Here is a 19686-nt window from a genome sequence, read left to right as displayed (position 1 = left end):
CATGGAACGTATTAAGTTTAACTCTTAAAAACTTATTAGAACAAATAACGAAATATAAGGTACAAATTACTGCGATACAGGAGACCAGATTTTTAGGAGAAAAAATTTTTAACTTTGGTCAATACGTCATATATTCTAGTGGTAACAAAAATAATGTACATAATTTTGGAACTGGCTTTGTTGTATCAAAACAAATAAATAATAACATTATAGACTTTAAAGCAAAAAATGAGAGATTGTCTGCTTTAAGAATTAAAACGAAATTCTTCAACTTGGCGATTATTTGTGTTCATGCACCTACAGAGGATAAAAATGAAGAAGAAAAGGATTTATTTTATAATAACTTAAATCAGTTGTATGATGAATTGCCGAAAAATGATATAAAAATAATTGCAGGAGATTTTAATGCTCAAATAGGGAGAACATCATCAACTCCACACAGCCTGCATACAGAATCAAATGACAATGGTTGTCGAGTAGTAGATCTGGCACAATACCGTAGAATGGTTATTAGTAGCACGACCTTTGAACATAAACGTATTCATAAGGAGACATGGATTGCCCCAAGTAGAAATTTTAAAACCCAAATAGACCATTTGGGTTTTAAAATTTGGGCCAGTGGTATTGATGAGATACCGGGTGAAATGTTTAAGAGTGGTGGTATTCTTCTAGAAAAAGAGCTACATAAACTTGTAAAAAAGATTTGGAAAGAAGAAAGTATGCCTGATGAATGGCACAAAGGTATAGTTGTACCTTTATATAAAAAAGGAGATAAATTGGATTGCCAAAATTATAGAGGAATTACACTATTATGTGTAGCTTATAAAATATTCACCTCTATATTAAACAATAGATTAAAAGTATATACCCAAGAAGTTATTGGTGATTACCAGGCTGGTTTTACGCCTGGAAAATCGACAACTGACCAACTTTTTACCATCAGGCAATTAATTGAAAAAAGCGCAGAATATAATTATAAATTTTATCATTTGTTTATTGATTTCAAACAGGCTTTCGACTCTATACAACGTGATAAACTATGGATGGCCATGGTGGAATTCGGTGTACCTAAGAAACTAGTCAACTTATCAAAGATGGCCACAAGTAAAAATCAGAATTACGTCAGAGTTCAAGGAGAATTGTCGGAACCTTTTGAAGCATATTATGGAGTAAAGCAAGGTGATGTGCTTTCTCCAACGTTATTTAACTTCGCTCTTGAAAAAATAATACGTTCATCGAAAATTGAAACGAACGGCTGCCTTTGGAATAAGTCCTCACAAATTTTGGCTTTCGCCGACGACGTGGACCTTATTGCTCGAAACATCAACACATTAAAAGAAAATTTCAAAAGTTTTGAAGAATCAGCAAGGCAAATTGGATTAGTTATAAATGCAAGCAAAACGAAGTACATGAGTAACCAGCACGCTACTAATGACCAAATAATCGTTCTCAATGAGCATAGTTTTGAAAGGGTCAATCGTTTCAAATATCTTGGGTCGATTATCAATATATCAAACGACTGCACCGAAGAAATAAATGAACGATTGAAAGCAGCAAACAAGGCATACGCCTCTTTATATAAAATTATGGGATCGAACTTATTAAGTCAAAACTCAAAGATCCAATTATACAAAACGTTAATTGTGCCAGTTCTTATATATGGTGCTGAGACTTGGACTCTGAAAAGGAGTGATGAAAACAAACTTGACGTATTTGAAAGAAAAATAATCAGACGGATTTTGGGGCCAAGAATAGAGGAAGATGGTTCAATACGCCTAAGAACCAATGAAGAATGTTATAACGTTTTAAAAGAGTCAAAATTAAGTAGCCGTATTAAAATTCAACAATTAAAGTGGGCTGGCCATGTATCAAGAATGGACCAAGATAAAGCAACAAACAAAATATTTAAATATGGTCCAGAAGGAAAGAGGAATGTTGGTAGGCCAAAACTACGTTGGCTAGATAATATCGAAAAAATTGCTGAAAATTTATATCGGAGGAATTGGAGATCAATCGCCGCAAACAGAGATGAGTGGAGAAATCTTTTAAAGGAGGCCAAGATTCAATATGGATCGCTGAGCCAAAAATGATGATGATGATATCACGCTAGAGGAAGCAAGCCACTGCCTTTCTGCGTTTGCAAAATTTCAAAAATGCTTATTGTTTCATTGCAACAAATAGTTAAAAAAGGCCATTTTTAGGGTTTTGGGGGGGTATAACTTCTAAAGGGGGGGAGGTAGGTAAAAATTTTGTTCTACAGAAATAAGTTTCTAGAGAAGATCTATGTACGTATGAAATTTTAGCTTTTTATCTTCAAGGGTGTAGAAGTTTTGTAAACAAAAAAACTGTCCACGGACGAATTTTTGAAAAAAAGCGCTTATTAGTTTCACTCTGTACGTTCGTACGTCCGTCAGTAGAAATGTTTTCAAAACTTTTAAACCATTGTAAATGAAAGCTGAAGTTTTATATGTACATAGATCTTTACTAAAAACTTATTTCAGTAGAAGAAAATTTTTACTTATCTTCCTTTCTTTACAAATTATACCCCCCAAAACCTTAAAATACGATATTATTCCACTCATAATTTATTAATTGAAAATAAATAACTATTGTAGAGAAATTCTAGAAATGATTTCTGAACAAAGGAAAGGAAGGAAAAACTGGCAGCAAATTAGAAATGCAGGGAAGCATAGTGGAAATAATACCAACAAAGAGCACTTAAATAATTCCTCAATGCAAATATTGTAAAGGATACGGTCAAACTCAAGGATATTGTCATAAAGAATCAACATGTGTTAAGTAGACATTAACGAAAAAGCAAAAACCAAAATCCTAAATGTGAAAATTCCAGGGAAAGACACCCAGCTAGTTATCGAGGATGTTATGTTTCTAATCAACTGCGAAAAAAAAGTGCGAAAATCGACCCAAAACAAAAAAGCTACAAAAAGTGTTACTATACAAACTCCGTCTGTAAGTAAGAAATTTAAAATTTAAGTAGCTATCAGAGACACCCTTCACATCAGAGATGATGTGAAAGATTTTTGATATCAGAAACACATTTCACTAAACAATCTTATATTAAAATCAGAGAGTATGAATGTTATCATGCAAACCATCCAGAAAATGCAGCGTATGGTGGAAGCGCGGTAATAATCAAAAAACAGATTACTCATCATGTAGAATTAATAGTTAAAATAAAAGACATTCAAGCAACTGCAGTAAGTGTCAAAACTATTAACTTTAATATGACAGTAGTTAGTTTAAATACCACTCCAAAACATAAAATTAAAAAGGAAAGATTTGAAGAATTTTTTCAAAATATGGGCGAACTGTTCATCATTGTCCCATTCAATACGAAGCTATATCAACGGGTAAATCTACCAAATTGGCCTGCAGATTTGAATAAAGTTTCAAACCTAATAGATTTTTGCATTCCAAAACAACTATATGCATATGAACGTGCCAATATAGACTGAAGAAATAGGTGCAGTTCATCAGAATCTTACTTATGACTCTAGCACTGAATATTCATTATGGAAAGCCACTAAAAATCTGAAAAGACCTATTAGAAACAGATAATAACTGGGACCCTCCAGTCAGTACTATAGATAATAACTGGGCAAGAAATAACGAACAAAAAACGACGAAATGTGCTGACTATCTTGAGAAAATATTTCAGCCGATTTCATCAGGCAATACCAAAATACTCCAAGATGTGGAAGAACAAAAAAATGCTAATATTACTTTCGTAACTTTAAGTGAGCGTAAAAACGAAGTAGTACAAAATACTATTCCAAAAAAGACTGCGGGTTTTGATCTTATTACTGGTCAAATTATGAAGGAACTTTGATAACCAAGCTAACTAATCTGGTTAATGCATCATTTAGATTGCAATATGTACCACAATTATGGAAGCTGAAGTAAACATGATCCCAAAAGCTGGAAAACCATCTCATGAAGTAACATCGTAACGCCCGATTTCGCTGTAACTTGTTATTTTCAAATTATTTGAAAAACTTCTCTTAAAAAAATTAAAGACTATCATAGACGACAAACAATTTATTTCAGATAATCAGTTTGGTTTTCGAAATCAACACTCAAAAATTAATCAGGTACATCGAATGACAAACGTAATAGAAACACCCTTTTGGAGAAAAGGGTATTTCTTGTGCAATATATTTAGATGTGGTTTTCGATAAGGTTTGGCATTAAGGATTGAATCATAAGCTCAAGCTATTCCTTCCTGTTAAGTATTAAAAAATACTATATTCATGCATTTCAGAGAGATATTTCAGTAACATATACTGGTTATTGGGCAGAAACTCTGCCTTGTCAATGCACAATAAGCTTCCACTGCATGAGCAAGTCCTGAAACCAGAGTGGATTTATGGTATTCAGCTGTGGGGTTGTACCATAGCAAAATTAGAAGATTGCAACAAACAAAACCAATTGAATTATTTTAACTGATAAAGTACACTAAATAAATAAATGAAAAATATCACAACTATTATAAACACAAAGAAATCATTATAGTATAAAAAAAATTTGCAAAATTTTGTAAAAGTAAGAAATTAGTAGGCTAAAAACTAATTAGAGTTAAATTGATAGATTGTTATAATAGGCCCACTAACCATGTTTAATACAAAAAAAATTTATTTTTAAGAATAAATTTTAATAAAATTCATTTAATATTGGCGGGCATTTCAATTTCAAGAAAGACCAAAGAGATTAGTTTTTTTTTTTGTTAATATTGTTAACAAGTAGTTTTAGTACAAAAGAAGTGTCCTGCCCTACCGCATACATGAATTTCATATTAAAAGTTCACATGAAGTGATAATTAGACATCTGACAACCTCCCATGCTAACCAAGATAAAGTAAAATACCCAATCATCTACCGAAACCAATCAATGAATCTTGTTAACGAATGTAAAAAGCTGTCAACAAGTGACAAGCAATATTTAATATCATTACTTTTATAACATATTTTTACATAAGTTTTACCTATCTATTATCTACAGAAGATTTTATAATATTAATTAATTTTCGATGAATTATTATTATAACGAACTTAATTTCATAATTTCTACTCTTTTCTGCAAAGGCAAAATTCATTCCGTATGTTATAAAAGATATTTTCAAAAGTATATCGTTTCACTTTCCAAAGGAAATCATGAAATAAAATTATCATTTCATGTTTTTTCATCCGGAACGATAAATAATATAAATAACCGTCCTTTACTTTTCTTCAGTTAACGAATTTGGCCATCCTGGGATTACCTTCAGTACCTTGTGCCGGAAGACGGACTAAAAGGAAATCTTTTCAAGAATCAAGACTGAAACGTAAAAACGGTATACTGCAATCAATGTCGGAGATTTGGAAAGATTATTCTGGAAAACTAGGTGTTTTGAATAGACAACATGCAAACGAACTTTTGATAACAATTGTGTAATTATATAACCTTTAAGTTTCATAATTTTTTAGTTTCATTAATTTTTAGTTTCATAATTAGCACGCAGAAAAAAATAAATAAATAAATAAGCAATTTATAAAAAAATAAATAAATAAGCAGTTTATTATTTAAAAATATTAGCGTTTTAATAAATTTTTACACTTTTTTTTTGATTAATTATAACTTATTGGATTATATTGTATTAAAACACTTTTTAATAAGAAGCGGTCTTATTCTAACTAGCTCTTTATCCGAAAGTGTGTACTTTAGGGGTAAATTATTTTCTTTAAATTAGTTTAAATATTTTACTTTTCGATGTCCTTCAACAGCGTATATATAAACTGAATTTCTCAGCAGATATGCAAGTAAATATAGAAATGAAAAATAGAGCATAATTGGAAAGTAATCAAAGCAGCATATTCAATTACCTGTATATCAACTTTTTTTGTGACTTTCTATTGAGGAAAAAATTTTTGAAATAGATGCTGGAAAATACGCAATTTATTATTTTAAATAAATAACTAACAAAGTAATTTTTTGATAATATTATTTCTAATAATGAATTATTTAAACAAGTAACAACATTTCAGTCGGTATATAAACCAATTGAATTATACCCTGCACCTTTGATTATTGTTAAGTAATTATTTGAATCTGTGAAACCATTCTATAGAATCATCACGGATATTTCTGATATATAATTGGACATACGAATACCAAGTTTAACGAATCTTACTTTATTATTTTTCCAAACATTTAAAATTAGCTTTTGGAATTCTATGTCAGAAACCCGAACCTGTCAAGAATTCCACTAAAATTCAAGAACATATCTGACATATAATTGGAATGCCAAGTTTTATGAATCTGTTTTTATTATTTTTCCAAATATTTAAAATTAGGTTTGGGAGTTGTATGGCAGATACCCAAACCTGTCACGCAATTCTACTTCAAGAATATATTTCATTTATAGTTGGATGCACCACTACCAAGTTTCTTGAATACGGCTTTATTACTTTTTCGAATATAAAAAATTTGCTTTTGGAGTTGTATGGCAGGCATCCGACTCCAGCCATCCTATTAAAATTTTTTAAGGATATGTAGTTTTAGAAATGTTGGTAGAGCGTCCGCCTATAAAGCGGTAGGTCACTGGTTCGAGTCCAGTTCGAGGAGAAAAATTGTTTAATTAATTTTTCTACCTTTAACTCGTTCCTTTGATTACGTCATCCATCTGTTCTGCAGTTGCATGAAGAAATTTCCATTAAGTTAAAATAATGATCTCACTTTTTTTTCGGAAAATCGAATTAATCTTAACGTAAATAAATGTCAGCTTTTATCAAAGACTCAGATGTTTTCTGGCATCTGAATATTAATGCTTCATTTGTTATTGTTTTGAATATTATGTTTCGTCAGCAAGCTTTAAAAAAATATTCATACAGAATGTATGTACGTATGTAGTTAAAATTTTATTTTTGTTGTTCCAAGCGAAAAACTGTAAAATGCTAAATTTTAATACATTCATATGTACATACATATATTTGAATAAAATTATTATTTTGTTTTCGCCTAAACCTTTTCCTTATTTGAAAAATTTAATTCTATATGTTCACCCGCAGTTTTAAAAAAATAGGTATACATTCATAATTATGTATGTTTGTGCTTAAAATTTTATTTTTAATTTTTTGAACAAAATTAATAAAAATGTTCAATTCTAATACATTAATGTACATACATATATTTGAATAAAAATATTATTTTATTTATGCCTAAATCTTTTCTTAATTTAAAAAATTTATTTCTGTATGCTACCTCTATGATTTAATAATTATGTGTTTCTATATGCCAAACTACAATTTTGAATATTATTCAATTCACAAAGAAAGCTTAAAAAAATTTGTTAGGAAGCTTTCAAAAAATATATATATACATATTTATGTACTTAACTATTAAACAATATTTTTTTGAAAATTTTTTTAAACCTTTATAATAATATTTATTTGTCATATATTGAAAAAATTAAAACAAAAAATTTAAACAAAATAAAAAAAAAAATTTTAAAAAAATCCAAAAAAAGAAAATACGACAATATACGACATCCTATTTTACATTATATATATATAGCTACATCTCAGGTGCCAAAAAGTATTGGTACTTCTAGAAGAGCTAGAGACATGGGACAAAATGCATTAAATATGGCTTTGCCTCTAGGGTCCCAGAAAAAGAATTACACCCACCCTCCCCCTTCACCCCTTCGCAAGATGCTTCATAACGGTTTTTTGCAAAACGGCACTACATCCTGTAGGGGTAATTTTTTATTTACTTTTCGTGGTATAAGTATTGTATGTAAATTCATATTTGGAAGTGTGAGTTATAACAAAAATTATCACTTTATTAAGAAACTTGTAAGGTTTTAATAAAATCTACATTTGTTTTCTGCATAATCTACATAATGTTTTATAATAAGTATGTACGTACGCTCATTCTACAGTCACGCGTTTTATTCGCATGTATTATAAACTCCAAATACATACATGCATGCATTTTAGTAGTGAATTATTTCAGGCGTATACAGTAATTTATCGCTTAAAGTGTTTACTGTAAAAGGTATTTTACGGTTTTGTGCGACATAACTCAAAGCGAGGTTCTAAAATAAATTACTAAAAGATATTAGATCTCAAAGGAACTAATTATTTTTGGTAATTATTTTTCAGAACTTTTCTTATTTTGAGTTTTATCTTATTATTTATTATAAAACATATCTATATGTATAATACGAGTGTGTTTTTGAAGAAATAAAGTAAACCTAAAATATCTCAGCCACAGAATGGCTGAGACAATTTCAAAACTTTGGGCATAATACTTGCAAGGCTTGCAATGCAAGCACACACGACTAGTTTAATATAATAGCACTCAAACAGATCTTAAAATATTAATTATATATTTGTATCTCAATTGTTTGAAATTCAAAAATGTCACTGAGATGTACAGTTCTTTTTATATCGCCTTGATTTGTAATACTAAGTAAATAAAAGATTTAATTTTTTTGGCCAACATTTAAAATAAATTAAATATATTTCGAAAAAGATTGTCCGAAAATGTCAATTTTTTACCAGTCTCGCATTAGCCTAATGAAGATGTTGTATTACACTATAATTTTAAATGCTGAATGTTACAGTAACAACGTTTTTGAAAAATTCTTTTTTATGCTTGTTACTTGCAGTAATCATAGATGTGGGAAAATTATGGTATTTAAAATCAATGTGGATTTTTGAGTTTTAAATGTATATATATATTTATTTATATTATTGGCTTCAATAATATAAGTTTAAAATATAATATAAGTTTAAGTAATGTTAACACTTCAATAATATAAGTTTAAGTAATGTTAACACAAAACTCTGTAAAATTTTCAGAAAACAATATTTACAAAAGCAAATATATTAAAGTTGAAAAACTGATTTTTATAACCTGAAAGCCGGGAATTTATTCATTTTAACCTTTATTTAACTAATGGACGGTAGGAATAAAAGCTAGACATCAAAATTCTTTATACTCTTGCAGCTAGAGTTAAATTAGCAGTGATTAAATCTGCTATTAAGACAAAATAAACTAATATAAGAATATTAAGACAACAGATAAAATTTAAGTATAACCATGTTAACCTAAATAAATGAATTCAAGACAATTTCAAAATTTCTGCAGCCTGGATTCATTTGCTGATATATTATTTTTAGAAAGCTGATACAAAAACTAATTTTCATGTATAAATATGACTTGAAATTCGGAATGTATAAACAACGTACATAGATAATATTTGTATTTGCATATGTAAATATTGCATATTTTGAAGGAGTAATGTAACGTAATTTTACTAAACATGTTGCGAGGGATAGAAAATATTTTGAGTTACCTGTGTTGCTGTAATTCCACAAAAGCAGATTTTCCAGGTATAGTAGTTGAAACCCCGCTATCTAAAAATTTTGGGGTGTGGGGAGTATCAGAACCATCCATTCCAGAATTAGGTGTGCTGGGAGGCCCCTCGTAGGGGCTCCCCAAATCTGTAAAATTTAGCGTATTGAGAACAATAGATGCCCTAGATTTACTATATTTGTATAAATTTTAAAAAGGTATATCAAAATTTATTTAAATTTTTTCTAACTGAAATTTTTTATTTTCCGTGAATAAAAATCGACCATGGTTTGTTATAATTTATTAACTTAATTCATTTGTATGTGCAAATATTTTGCAAACTACTCTCATCACCTTAAATATTTATCTTATGTTCTGTCACATAAAAAAAACATATATTATTTTACTCGAAATTTAATTCTAAAATTAAATTTTTTCACGAAATAATTAGAAATAATTAAATATTTTCAATTAATTTTAAATAATAATTAAATTTTAATAAGTTTTCTTGTGGTTATTTTTTAATCAGTATGACACACTTGATTATTTGTCGTTTGTATAAAAGTCATTGAACAGCTGTTTATTTAATGTATATAACAAATTTACATTTACTTATGTATATTTCTTTTTTTTTTAAATTGAGGTTTCACACAACGAAACAATTATTTGTATAGTAATCCACAATGCAGAGGACGATAAATTCACTTTTCATTACCGTGATAGTACTAAATCGCAGAATTCTTAAAAAATATATATTATAGTTGTATTTTAACAATATGTCATTTAAATTTTAATTCTGCGCGACCAAACACGAACAAAGTGCGTGAACGACTAGGTACGAGGTGATTATATGATCATTTTCATCCCGAAAAAATTATAGCTATTGAACAGTTACATAGTATGTAAATATTAGCCAAAAAAGAAAAAGAAAACAAAAATTGTTTAACGTGTGTGTGTGTATATAAAATCATATGGCTTTTATGTAAGAGCTTTATATAAATGAAACGAGGGACACTTATGAGATAGATTCTTTAAGAATGCACAAAAATTAATGTGTAAATATATAAGTATGCGTATATGTGTGCGTGTGCATATACATATTTATAATGAGATTATTTTCGTATCAAAGTGGAAAGCACTTCAGCTTTTCTTCAAATGAGAAATTTATTTACTACGAAAAATGCATGTTTTTTATACGATGTTGTACACTGTACATTACATAACTTTATTATAATTTCCAGACATACTCGTAACTAGGCATACATACTATTGCAATATTACATATATGGAATTTTCATAAACTCACAAATACTATCAAAATTTTTTTAACATGGTGTCAGTTTTGAGCTTAGCGAGAGTGTATAATATTGTACTTATTGTTTTCTCGTTTGTGTTGTTAGAAAGTTGAAATTCTCATTGGTCATTTTATATATAAAAGGCGGAGTTTCTAAACCAGTTATTTTATCAATTCAAAACCAGCGACCTATCATATGAATGCAGAATTATATTTCGAACTAATCAATTACAATTTTTCATACAAATATGTATATAATATGTATGTTCATTATATGTAATAATTATGTATATTTCATATTGTAGTTGTAAGTTTAGGAAAAATATGCAAGACCTAATATACATACATTTATGAAAGAATTCTTGTTGATCCATTTTTATATTTATTTGAATGACTAATGACCAATCTAAAATATATAACATATCTGTTTTATTAGTAGTTCAACTCTGCGTTTACATCACACTAATGCAATCACTCATCAATTTTTTTATACAAAACATTCCCTTAGTTAAAAGAGCTAAAAAGAGAAAAGGTAGCTTCTTATTTTCATTTTTATACACACAGCCATTTTTGGATAGGGAAAGAGTACGCAATAAATTTCAACCAATTTTTTTATATTTTTTAAGGGCGCGCGAAAGCATTATTTTCATATCAAAGTATATCTACTAATAAGTAGTTCGACTCTCCGTTTACATCACACTAATGCAATCACTCACCAATATCACAAGTTAAGCAATCATTCATCACAAGTTAAGCAATCACTCACCAATATTTCTATACAAAAAATTCCCTTAGTTAAAAGAGTTAAGCAGTATACCTTCATATTTTCATCTTTATACACATAAGAATTTTTGGGAGAGGGAAAGAGTATGCAATAGATGTCTACCTGTTTTTTTATAGTGTATTTTTAAAAGCGGGAGTTATTTATTTTTCCCTATATAAAGTATAGGAAAAAATATTAAGAATTTTAAAGGCGGGAGTTTTATTTTTGTAACTTATTCCAGTACAAGGGGGCAAGAAAGGTGTATTCATATTATAAAAGCGAAGCAGAAAAAAAGTGTTTAAAAAATTATTGTAATTTATATAATATAATTTTGAAAAATAATAAAAATAAATTTTAAAAAGACGCAATAATATTAAAAAAAAATTTAAATACTTGTTAAAAAAAAATATTTTACAATTTTTTATAAACCATCCAAGAATTTCACGGATAATTTAAAGATTCTAGAAAATACTTTTATTAAACTTTTTAATGATATTTGTACAGAAAAAAATTTAGAATGTAACATATATGAACACTTAAAAAATAATTTCAACTATGAATGTTGTGAGAAGTTCGACAAAACATATTTCGTTAAACTGTATGTTAGAATTAGAATTTACCACATAATAAAAAGTTTAAATTAAAGTATAAAACAATTTGATATAAAACAAAAAATTTTTAGTGTTAAGGATTTGTAATTAATAAATAAAATAAATTAATTATCTTTAAATTTTTTATTTTTATTTCAATCTTAATAAATTTAGAACATATTTCCCATGAATCGGTAATAATTATATTTCATAAAGTAATCAGTATGCATACACCTTTTTTTCTTTATAAATTACTTCATTTCTATGTCACTACCTGATACTGATCAGACTGTGTATTTACTGTACCAGGCACATGCATGTGTACATTCATACATGAAATTTCAAATTCTTTTGCTTTCATACATTTGAATTTTTTACCTAACTTTAATAAAATGAAAAGTAAAAAAAAGGAATATTTTAAGAATTTGGAAGCTAGATGCAAATGAAAACTAACGTAATGGAATGAATCAAATTACTTATTAGCAGATATACTTTGTTTTCATATACAGGGTGGCGCATAAAGAACGATATGGTTTGAATTCTTGATAACTTTTTTATTTAAATGAAAATATTAATTTTTTTTTTTGGTAAATACAAATATACAAATGGCAAATTTTTTTGGTTTAAATATGAAAAATTATATCCGGCAAGTGGTGGCCATTAGCTGCTTCGCAAATTCGCCCTCTTTCCAGCACATTTTCCATCACTTTTCGCAAAATATCAGGCGTAATGGCTTTGATCTCATCACGAATATTGTTTTTTAGCCCGTTTATGGTCTGTGACTTATTAACGTACACCTTTTCTTTTAAATAACCCCAAAAAAAAACAGTCTGGTGCTGTAAAATCTGGTGAACGCGGAAGCCAACTAAAACACTTGCGCGAAATAATGTGATTAACAAAAATGTCCCACAAAATAGCCATTGCTCCCTTGCAGTATAAGCAGTGGCTCCATCTTGCTGAAACCACAACTGTGGATGGTTTTGCACTGCTGGCCTCAAAAAGTTTTCCAGCATAGCTCTATACAGAGCGCCATTAACGGTAACTCCGTCGCCATGTCCATCTGCAAAGAAATATGGGCCAATTATCCTTTCGTATGATATACCGCACCAAACAGTACATTTAAGTGGCTGTAAATGGCGCTGATGTACTGCTGGGGGGTTCTCCATCGCCCATATTCTGCAGTTTTGCTTATTTACAAAACCATTAATTGGAAGTGAGCTTCATCGCTCATTATCGAATTGTGTATGAAATTTGGATTTTCTTCTGTTTTTTGTTGGAAAGAAATGGCTTAATCAAGCCTTTGCTGTATCTGTTGGCTTTAACTCTTGCACATGCTGAATTTTGTATGGGAACATGCGTATTGAGGCCAAAATTCTCTGAAGGGATCTTCGTGGTAGTCCCAGCTGTGTCGAACGTCTCCTTGTTGATATTCCTGGATTCTCATCTACATTGTTGACTACACGTTCAACATTTTCCTCCGTTTGGACCGTACACGGTCTTCCACGAATTTGTACGTTTCTTACTGATCCATTTTCTTTAAAATGTCTTACCAGGCGGTTTATTTTTGCTGCAGAGGGCAGATTCCGTACATTGAAATATCGCCGATATGCTCGCCGAGTTAAAGTAACTGGCCTGTGATTTTGATAGTAAAATTCTATGATTTTTGTTCGCTGCTGCGTTGTATACTGCTCCATTATAAATTTGCAAAGCTTTGTTTACAAGATTTTGAAATAAAAAAAATTAATAAATAAAAAAGTTATCAAGAATTCAAAACATATCGTTCTTTTTGCGCCACCATGTATAAAGTATAGGAGCAATTTTAAGAGCTTTAAAGAAGCACAAAACAATTTATATAATTCCTTCCAGTACAAGGTGGCAAAAAAGTTTACTTACTATAAAAGTAAAGCGATTTAAAAAAAAAAAATTTAGAGCAAAATTAAAAAAAAAAATAATTGTAATTTATTTATAATTTTAAAAAATAATAAAAATAAATTTTAAAAAGGCAAATAATATTAAAAAAAAGTTGAATCTGTAATTAGTAATTGTCAGTACATTTAATTGATATAATTGACTTTATAAAATATATTACCGTATGCACCACATGCGTATTCTTAATATATTTTTTGAAGTATGAATTATTATTCATATGCATTTTTTGCTACATTTCTAGTCCTCTTCAAAAAATAAGTTTAAAACTCAAGTTGTGTTTTTACTATGAAAGCTTAAAAGCGTGAAAATGATGTTAAGCTATTAGGAGCCTGATGATCTGTCTCATTATTATTGGTAAATTCTTAAACGTCAAATTTTACAAAATCTGAGTTGTCTGAATTTACGAATACTCTACGGTGTTTTTACTTTCAGTCAAAGATTAAATTCTTAAACGTTAAAAAAATTGTAGCCTAGAGTCAATTAAGCGTCAAAATTGTAGATTTTTTTTTTACATGCAGACAGTCTGACGTAGCAATTCGGTAAGTAAATTGTGACTATCATTTACTTTAAAAATAATATAAAAATTTTGATAAATTAAAAATAATTTTGACTTTAAAAATAATATAAAAATTATTTTTTTTTGTTAATTTTTAATATGTAAGTATAAAATTATTTTAAATCTAAAAAAAATTTTTTGACGTTTACGGATGATCAAAATTCAAAGTCAATTACGGGTAAAAAGTTTACTACATTTCTGTCCGCAAAAGTTTTATACGACAGAAAGTTTGCAGACTGAAAACAAAATTTTGACGTTAAAGAATTTGCGGTTTACTTGGCAAGTTAGAAGAAAGTCAGTAACTGTCATATATAACACGTAATTTTCGAGTGAGAAAAACTATTCTGTATTGCGTATCTCGTTTTTTTCTAAACTGTAAACAAAATCTATTCACTTTGTTTTTAAAGGTGAGGTGTTCAGACAATAATTTGAGAAAAAATATAAAAATCCAGTTAAAAAGAATTAGTAACCGTATTGGAAAAATAAAATATGAAATATCTATTAGAGAAACGTAGAATTTGGATTTAAAAGTGAATAAAAATCATTATTGTTATTTCTAGTCAAGTAAGCAAACTTTTTATTCAGGTGAGTGAAGCCCAGCTTCAAGTTACGTAAAAGTTATATGGAAATGAAATGTGCTTTAAGTATTAATTCATCACACTATTTACATAGTATATCTGACCGTTGGTGCAGTGGTTATGGCACCGGTCCTTTATCCGAAGGGTCTCGGGTTCAAACCCAGGTCAGGGCACTATAAAAATTAATATCAATATTATTATAACTTAATATACAATACTATATTATACAAGTAATTTTCAAATGTTCATAATATTCGATATTAAAAAAAACTAAGAAAAATAAACAGTAAATATTAATAACCTCAAGTACCTAGTTAACAAAAGTCACCTACCTAGTTAACTGTATGACGCTATGAAACTAGTGCCATCATGCACTAGCCCTATGCTCCTTCTAGGAGTGAATAAGGGAAAAAAAAATGTACAGAGTATATATACACTATTATACATATACTATGTGAATTCTATATATATACTAATAGTATTTGTATACTGTGTATATAATATGTGAACAATTACATGTGTACAATATAACCTACATGAAATTTTAAACTTATATCTATTGCTTTCATACATTCGAATGTTTTTAGCTATCTATTATGAAATGAAAAATAAAATATTGTTAATATAACTACACATTAGCATTTTCCAAAAAGTTTTGTAAACCTGGAAATATCCCAGTAAAATAAATATATTTTATGTGTAGCTATTTGAACACTAACTGCTGGATGTGCAATTGTTAATTCAATTTCCATAATTTTCAGGTGTCCAAGGGAAAGTCATGAATTTTAAGAAAGGAGAAAAGGAATGACTTATAACGTTGAAAATAGTTTCTTTTCTAAACAAAAGAAGTGTTTTTTTAATCTTTTAAATTATCGAAAAACATGAAAAAAGAAATTATTCTATATCACTGTGCTTAAATCAAAATTTCCAGAAAAATGCTTATAAAAATACTTATTTCATAATTTATATGAAAAAAAAAAAATAAGATATTATAGGGTTAAAAAATATGTATAAAAATTTTTTAAATTTTAATTATTTTTAGTTGGCGTTGCTTTTTTTCGAAGTACAATATCAACTTTTATCAATAAGATTTTGATGCCAGCAACTTTCTGATTTACATATAATCATGGCAAAAAAATTATTTTAATTTCCCATATTCATAATTTTATAATATTAAATTTTTGAATACAAATATTTATTGATAACATATCATATACGTAAACATATGTATATTTTGTTTCATTTTTGTTAAAAAAATAATTATTAAAAGCGGAATAGATATGTATATTTTTTATAAAAACAAAACTAGTATCAAACTAAAACAACAAATCCAAAAAAAGCGGAATAGTCATAACTTAAAATAAAAGGGTACTTCCTTGGAGGAAATGATCTAGCTGGAGAAAGGATACTTACATGCATACATAATTATATTATATTTAAACATGCCATTACAATATGTTAATGTTGTAAATAATGATATGTAGTGTAGTTTGTACTGCTGAGAAAAATAAATTATTTCTACGTTAAAAGAGCACGCATAATTAAAAAAGTCTGTGTTTAAAACATTTTTGTAACTCAAAAAAACTTAAAATATAGATATTTATATTGGCCTTATACAAAAGACGTTAAAAGTTTTTAAAATTTTTGCTTATACTTTGCTTGTAGTACAACATGTATACATAATGTATATGTATGTGTAAAACCTCGGATGTTCAACTAGTAAAAAAATAATAAGTTACGAAAAAATAAACAGTCTTTATAGTAATTGTCAATTTAAAATCTTTTTCTCTAATTGAAAGTTAGAGATGTTTCAAATTTCTTACTTTCGATTAGAGAAACTAATTAGTTTATTACTTAAATAGAGTTCAAAGATTATCGTTTTAAGATTAAAAATAATATTGTCAATGAAATATTTGGGTGTTACTGTGTTTATACTTCCATTTGCATCAGAAAAATTTCGTCTCTATGTTTTTTGTTATTGTGTGTTTCAATAGTAGATTGTATGTAGCAGTCAATGTAAACAAAACAAATACTTAGTAATCATGTGGATTACAGTTTAAGGCAATGTAGAGAACATTTCTTCGGCAATTTCTTCATGCCTCTGCAGTTCAGTTGGTAGAGCTTCCACCTAGAAAGCGGTAGGTCACTGGTTCGAGTCCAGTTCGAGGAGAAAAATTTTTTAATTAATTTTTCTGCCTTTAACTCGTTCCTTTGATTACGTCATCCATCTGTTCTGCAAAAGAATGAAGAAATTTCCATTAAGTTAAATTATTAGTGCAATAAGCACATACTTATTAATTTCACAACTAGGATGTTGTATTAGTAAAACTCATAATATAATTAGTGCAATAGACACAATCTTATAAATATATATGTTTTTTGTTATTGTGTGTTTCAATAGTAGATTGTATGTAGCAGTCAATGTAAACAAAACAAATACTTAGTAATCATGTGGATTACAGTTTAAGGCAATGTAGAGAACATTTCGTCGGCAATTTCTTCATGCCTCTGTAGCTCAGTTGGTAGAGCGTCCGCCTAGAAAGCGGTAGGTCAATGGTTCGAGTCCAGTTCGAGGAGAAAAATTTTTTAATTAATTTTTCTGCCTTTAACTCGTTCCTTTGATTACGTCATCCATCTGTTCTGTAGTTGCATGAAGAAATTTCCATTAAGTTAAAATATAGTTTTTGGATTGGCTGATTTTAAAACCATTGCAATTTCGGTTAGGTACAGTCATTTTTTAAGTGGTTTAATGTCGTTTGTCCAACTAGAAGTATGTTAACGTATTTAAAAACCCTGCTTAAAAAGAAGAAAGAAATTCCTCGAAATTAGTTTAAATTTTCTCTTTATAAATATATGCATATTTGTTTGGCACTAAAAAAATGCTTGTATGACCAGATAATTACTGTATTATTGGGAAAACTTTCCAGGAATTTCTCTCACATTACACATTTACTAAATGTTTCTTTTTGCAAAATTTTCTGAAAGTCAGTAAAAACTTTATTTATAATAATTAGTCTCTAGTCTTAAAATTAAGGATGAAAAGGAAAACACCAAAATGCCTCAGCACAGCCGTACTTTTGCTTCTTCTGCTTTTTGTTAAGGTCTTGTCAATTATTATTTTTAACTGTTGCGGATTTACCTATTAGCACTACGAACACATAAGGATAATGTTCTAGTATTTGCTTAGAATAGTCGAATTAACTGAATCCAAAGAAATAATGCACGTATGTAGTGGTTATACTAGCCCATACTTTGTTCGTAATATATTCTAATTTGATTGTAGAGTATTAAAATAATCTGCTAGTGAGAAAAAAATTTAATAAAAATAAAAGAATGCTAGTAGAAACTGATTAAAACAAAAAACTGTAAAATTTGCATACACACAGATTCAACAAATATTGTTAGTTTTTTACGAATGTTCAATAAATAAGAGACGAAATTGTTAGCCTTAACAATTTCGTCTTACTTATAATGATGTATTGGTTTTCGACAGTACTTAGAACTTAAGTAAATAATTCTACACATTTTGTGTTAATTTTATAAAGTTCATAGTTTTTTAAAACCATCTAATATACATATATCTCAAGCAACAATGTCCAAGAGTAATACCCTAAAAAATTTACCAAAAAACTGATACTACTTTCATACCCCACTCGAATACTCTCAATTTTTTTTTCGTTTTTTTTGTTTTTATGCAACTCTTATAAGTAAATTCAACTCTTTATAACACTTGTAGTGTTAAAAATTCTGCTACTCTCATAGCAGAACTACTTTCGGCAAGCCATAAACAGTTTTAATTCTCATAAAGTATTTTTTTATAAGATGTTAACTCTTATAGAATTTTGTTCTTAAAACAACTCCTTTATTAGTCTAGTTGTTAGGCACGGCCATTTTAGTATTGTCATTTTTCCTTATCTAAATTTTAACCCTAATGAAACTGAGAATTGTTGTTTGGAAAGAAGTCCGAAAAATACTTATTGTACAGAAATTATTAAATTAAAATTAATGAAATGCAAAATTATAGTTTTATTTGAATATAAAAAGACTTTAGTTGGAATTTATGCACTTTAGTATATTTATTTTTTGCTTAACAATTCTTAAATTTTAAAATTTATGTAAAAAAAAGAAATAAGATATTATTGGGTTAAAAAAAATGTATAAAAATTTTTTAAATTTGAATTATTTTTAGTTGGCGTTGCTTCTTTTCGAAGTACAAAATTAACTTTTATCAATAAGATTTTAATGCCAGCAACTTTCTGATTTATAATCATTGCAAAAAAATTATTTTAATTTCCCATATTCATAATTTTATAATATTAAATTTTTGAATACAAATATTTATTGATTACATATCATATACGTAAACATATGTATGTATATTTTGTTTTATTTTTGTTTAAAAAATAATTAATAAAAGCGGAATAGATATATTTTTTATAAATTTATAAATATATCGAAGTAAGACCGATATGTTTATTCTACAATGTATTGCTTTCTCTTTCTAGTAACACTATTATAAATGGCTTCTGAGAGTTTTCGTAACTCTCATACTAGTTTGGAATGAGAGTTATATGCTTTAAAAACTCTTTTAATGGAAGATTAACTCTCATTACAAGAAT

General features: G+C 28.1%; 1 protein-coding gene across 5 annotated transcripts in view; it reads right to left on the bottom strand.

The window, feature by feature from the left end:
- The window catches only part of LOC129616018 (homeotic protein distal-less), a 100304-nt gene extending 90091 nt beyond the window's left edge, over positions 1-10213 (bottom strand). The window contains exons 1-2 of one of the 5 annotated variants that reach the window (XM_055531441.1): positions 9712-10210; positions 9359-9506 (exon numbers count right to left, since the gene is read on the bottom strand). In XM_055531441.1, the coding sequence (XP_055387416.1) occupies positions 9359-9459 (101 nt within the window). In that variant the 5' untranslated portion in view covers positions 9460-9506; positions 9712-10210. Of the gene's footprint in view, positions 1-9358 lie in introns of all 5 variants that reach the window. The other 4 variants (XM_055531442.1, XM_055531444.1, XM_055531445.1 and 1 more) reach the window with 4 other exon arrangements.
- Between the last annotated feature and the right edge of the window lie 9473 nt (positions 10214-19686).

This window comes from Condylostylus longicornis, unplaced genomic scaffold (genome assembly GCF_029603195.1).
Source record: "Condylostylus longicornis isolate FDR11 unplaced genomic scaffold, ASM2960319v2 ptg000158l, whole genome shotgun sequence".
NCBI classification, from domain to species: Eukaryota; Metazoa; Arthropoda; class Insecta; order Diptera; family Dolichopodidae; genus Condylostylus; species Condylostylus longicornis.
The sequence above is the reverse complement of the archived record's forward strand: the minus strand, read 5'-3'. Positions and strand labels throughout refer to the sequence as shown.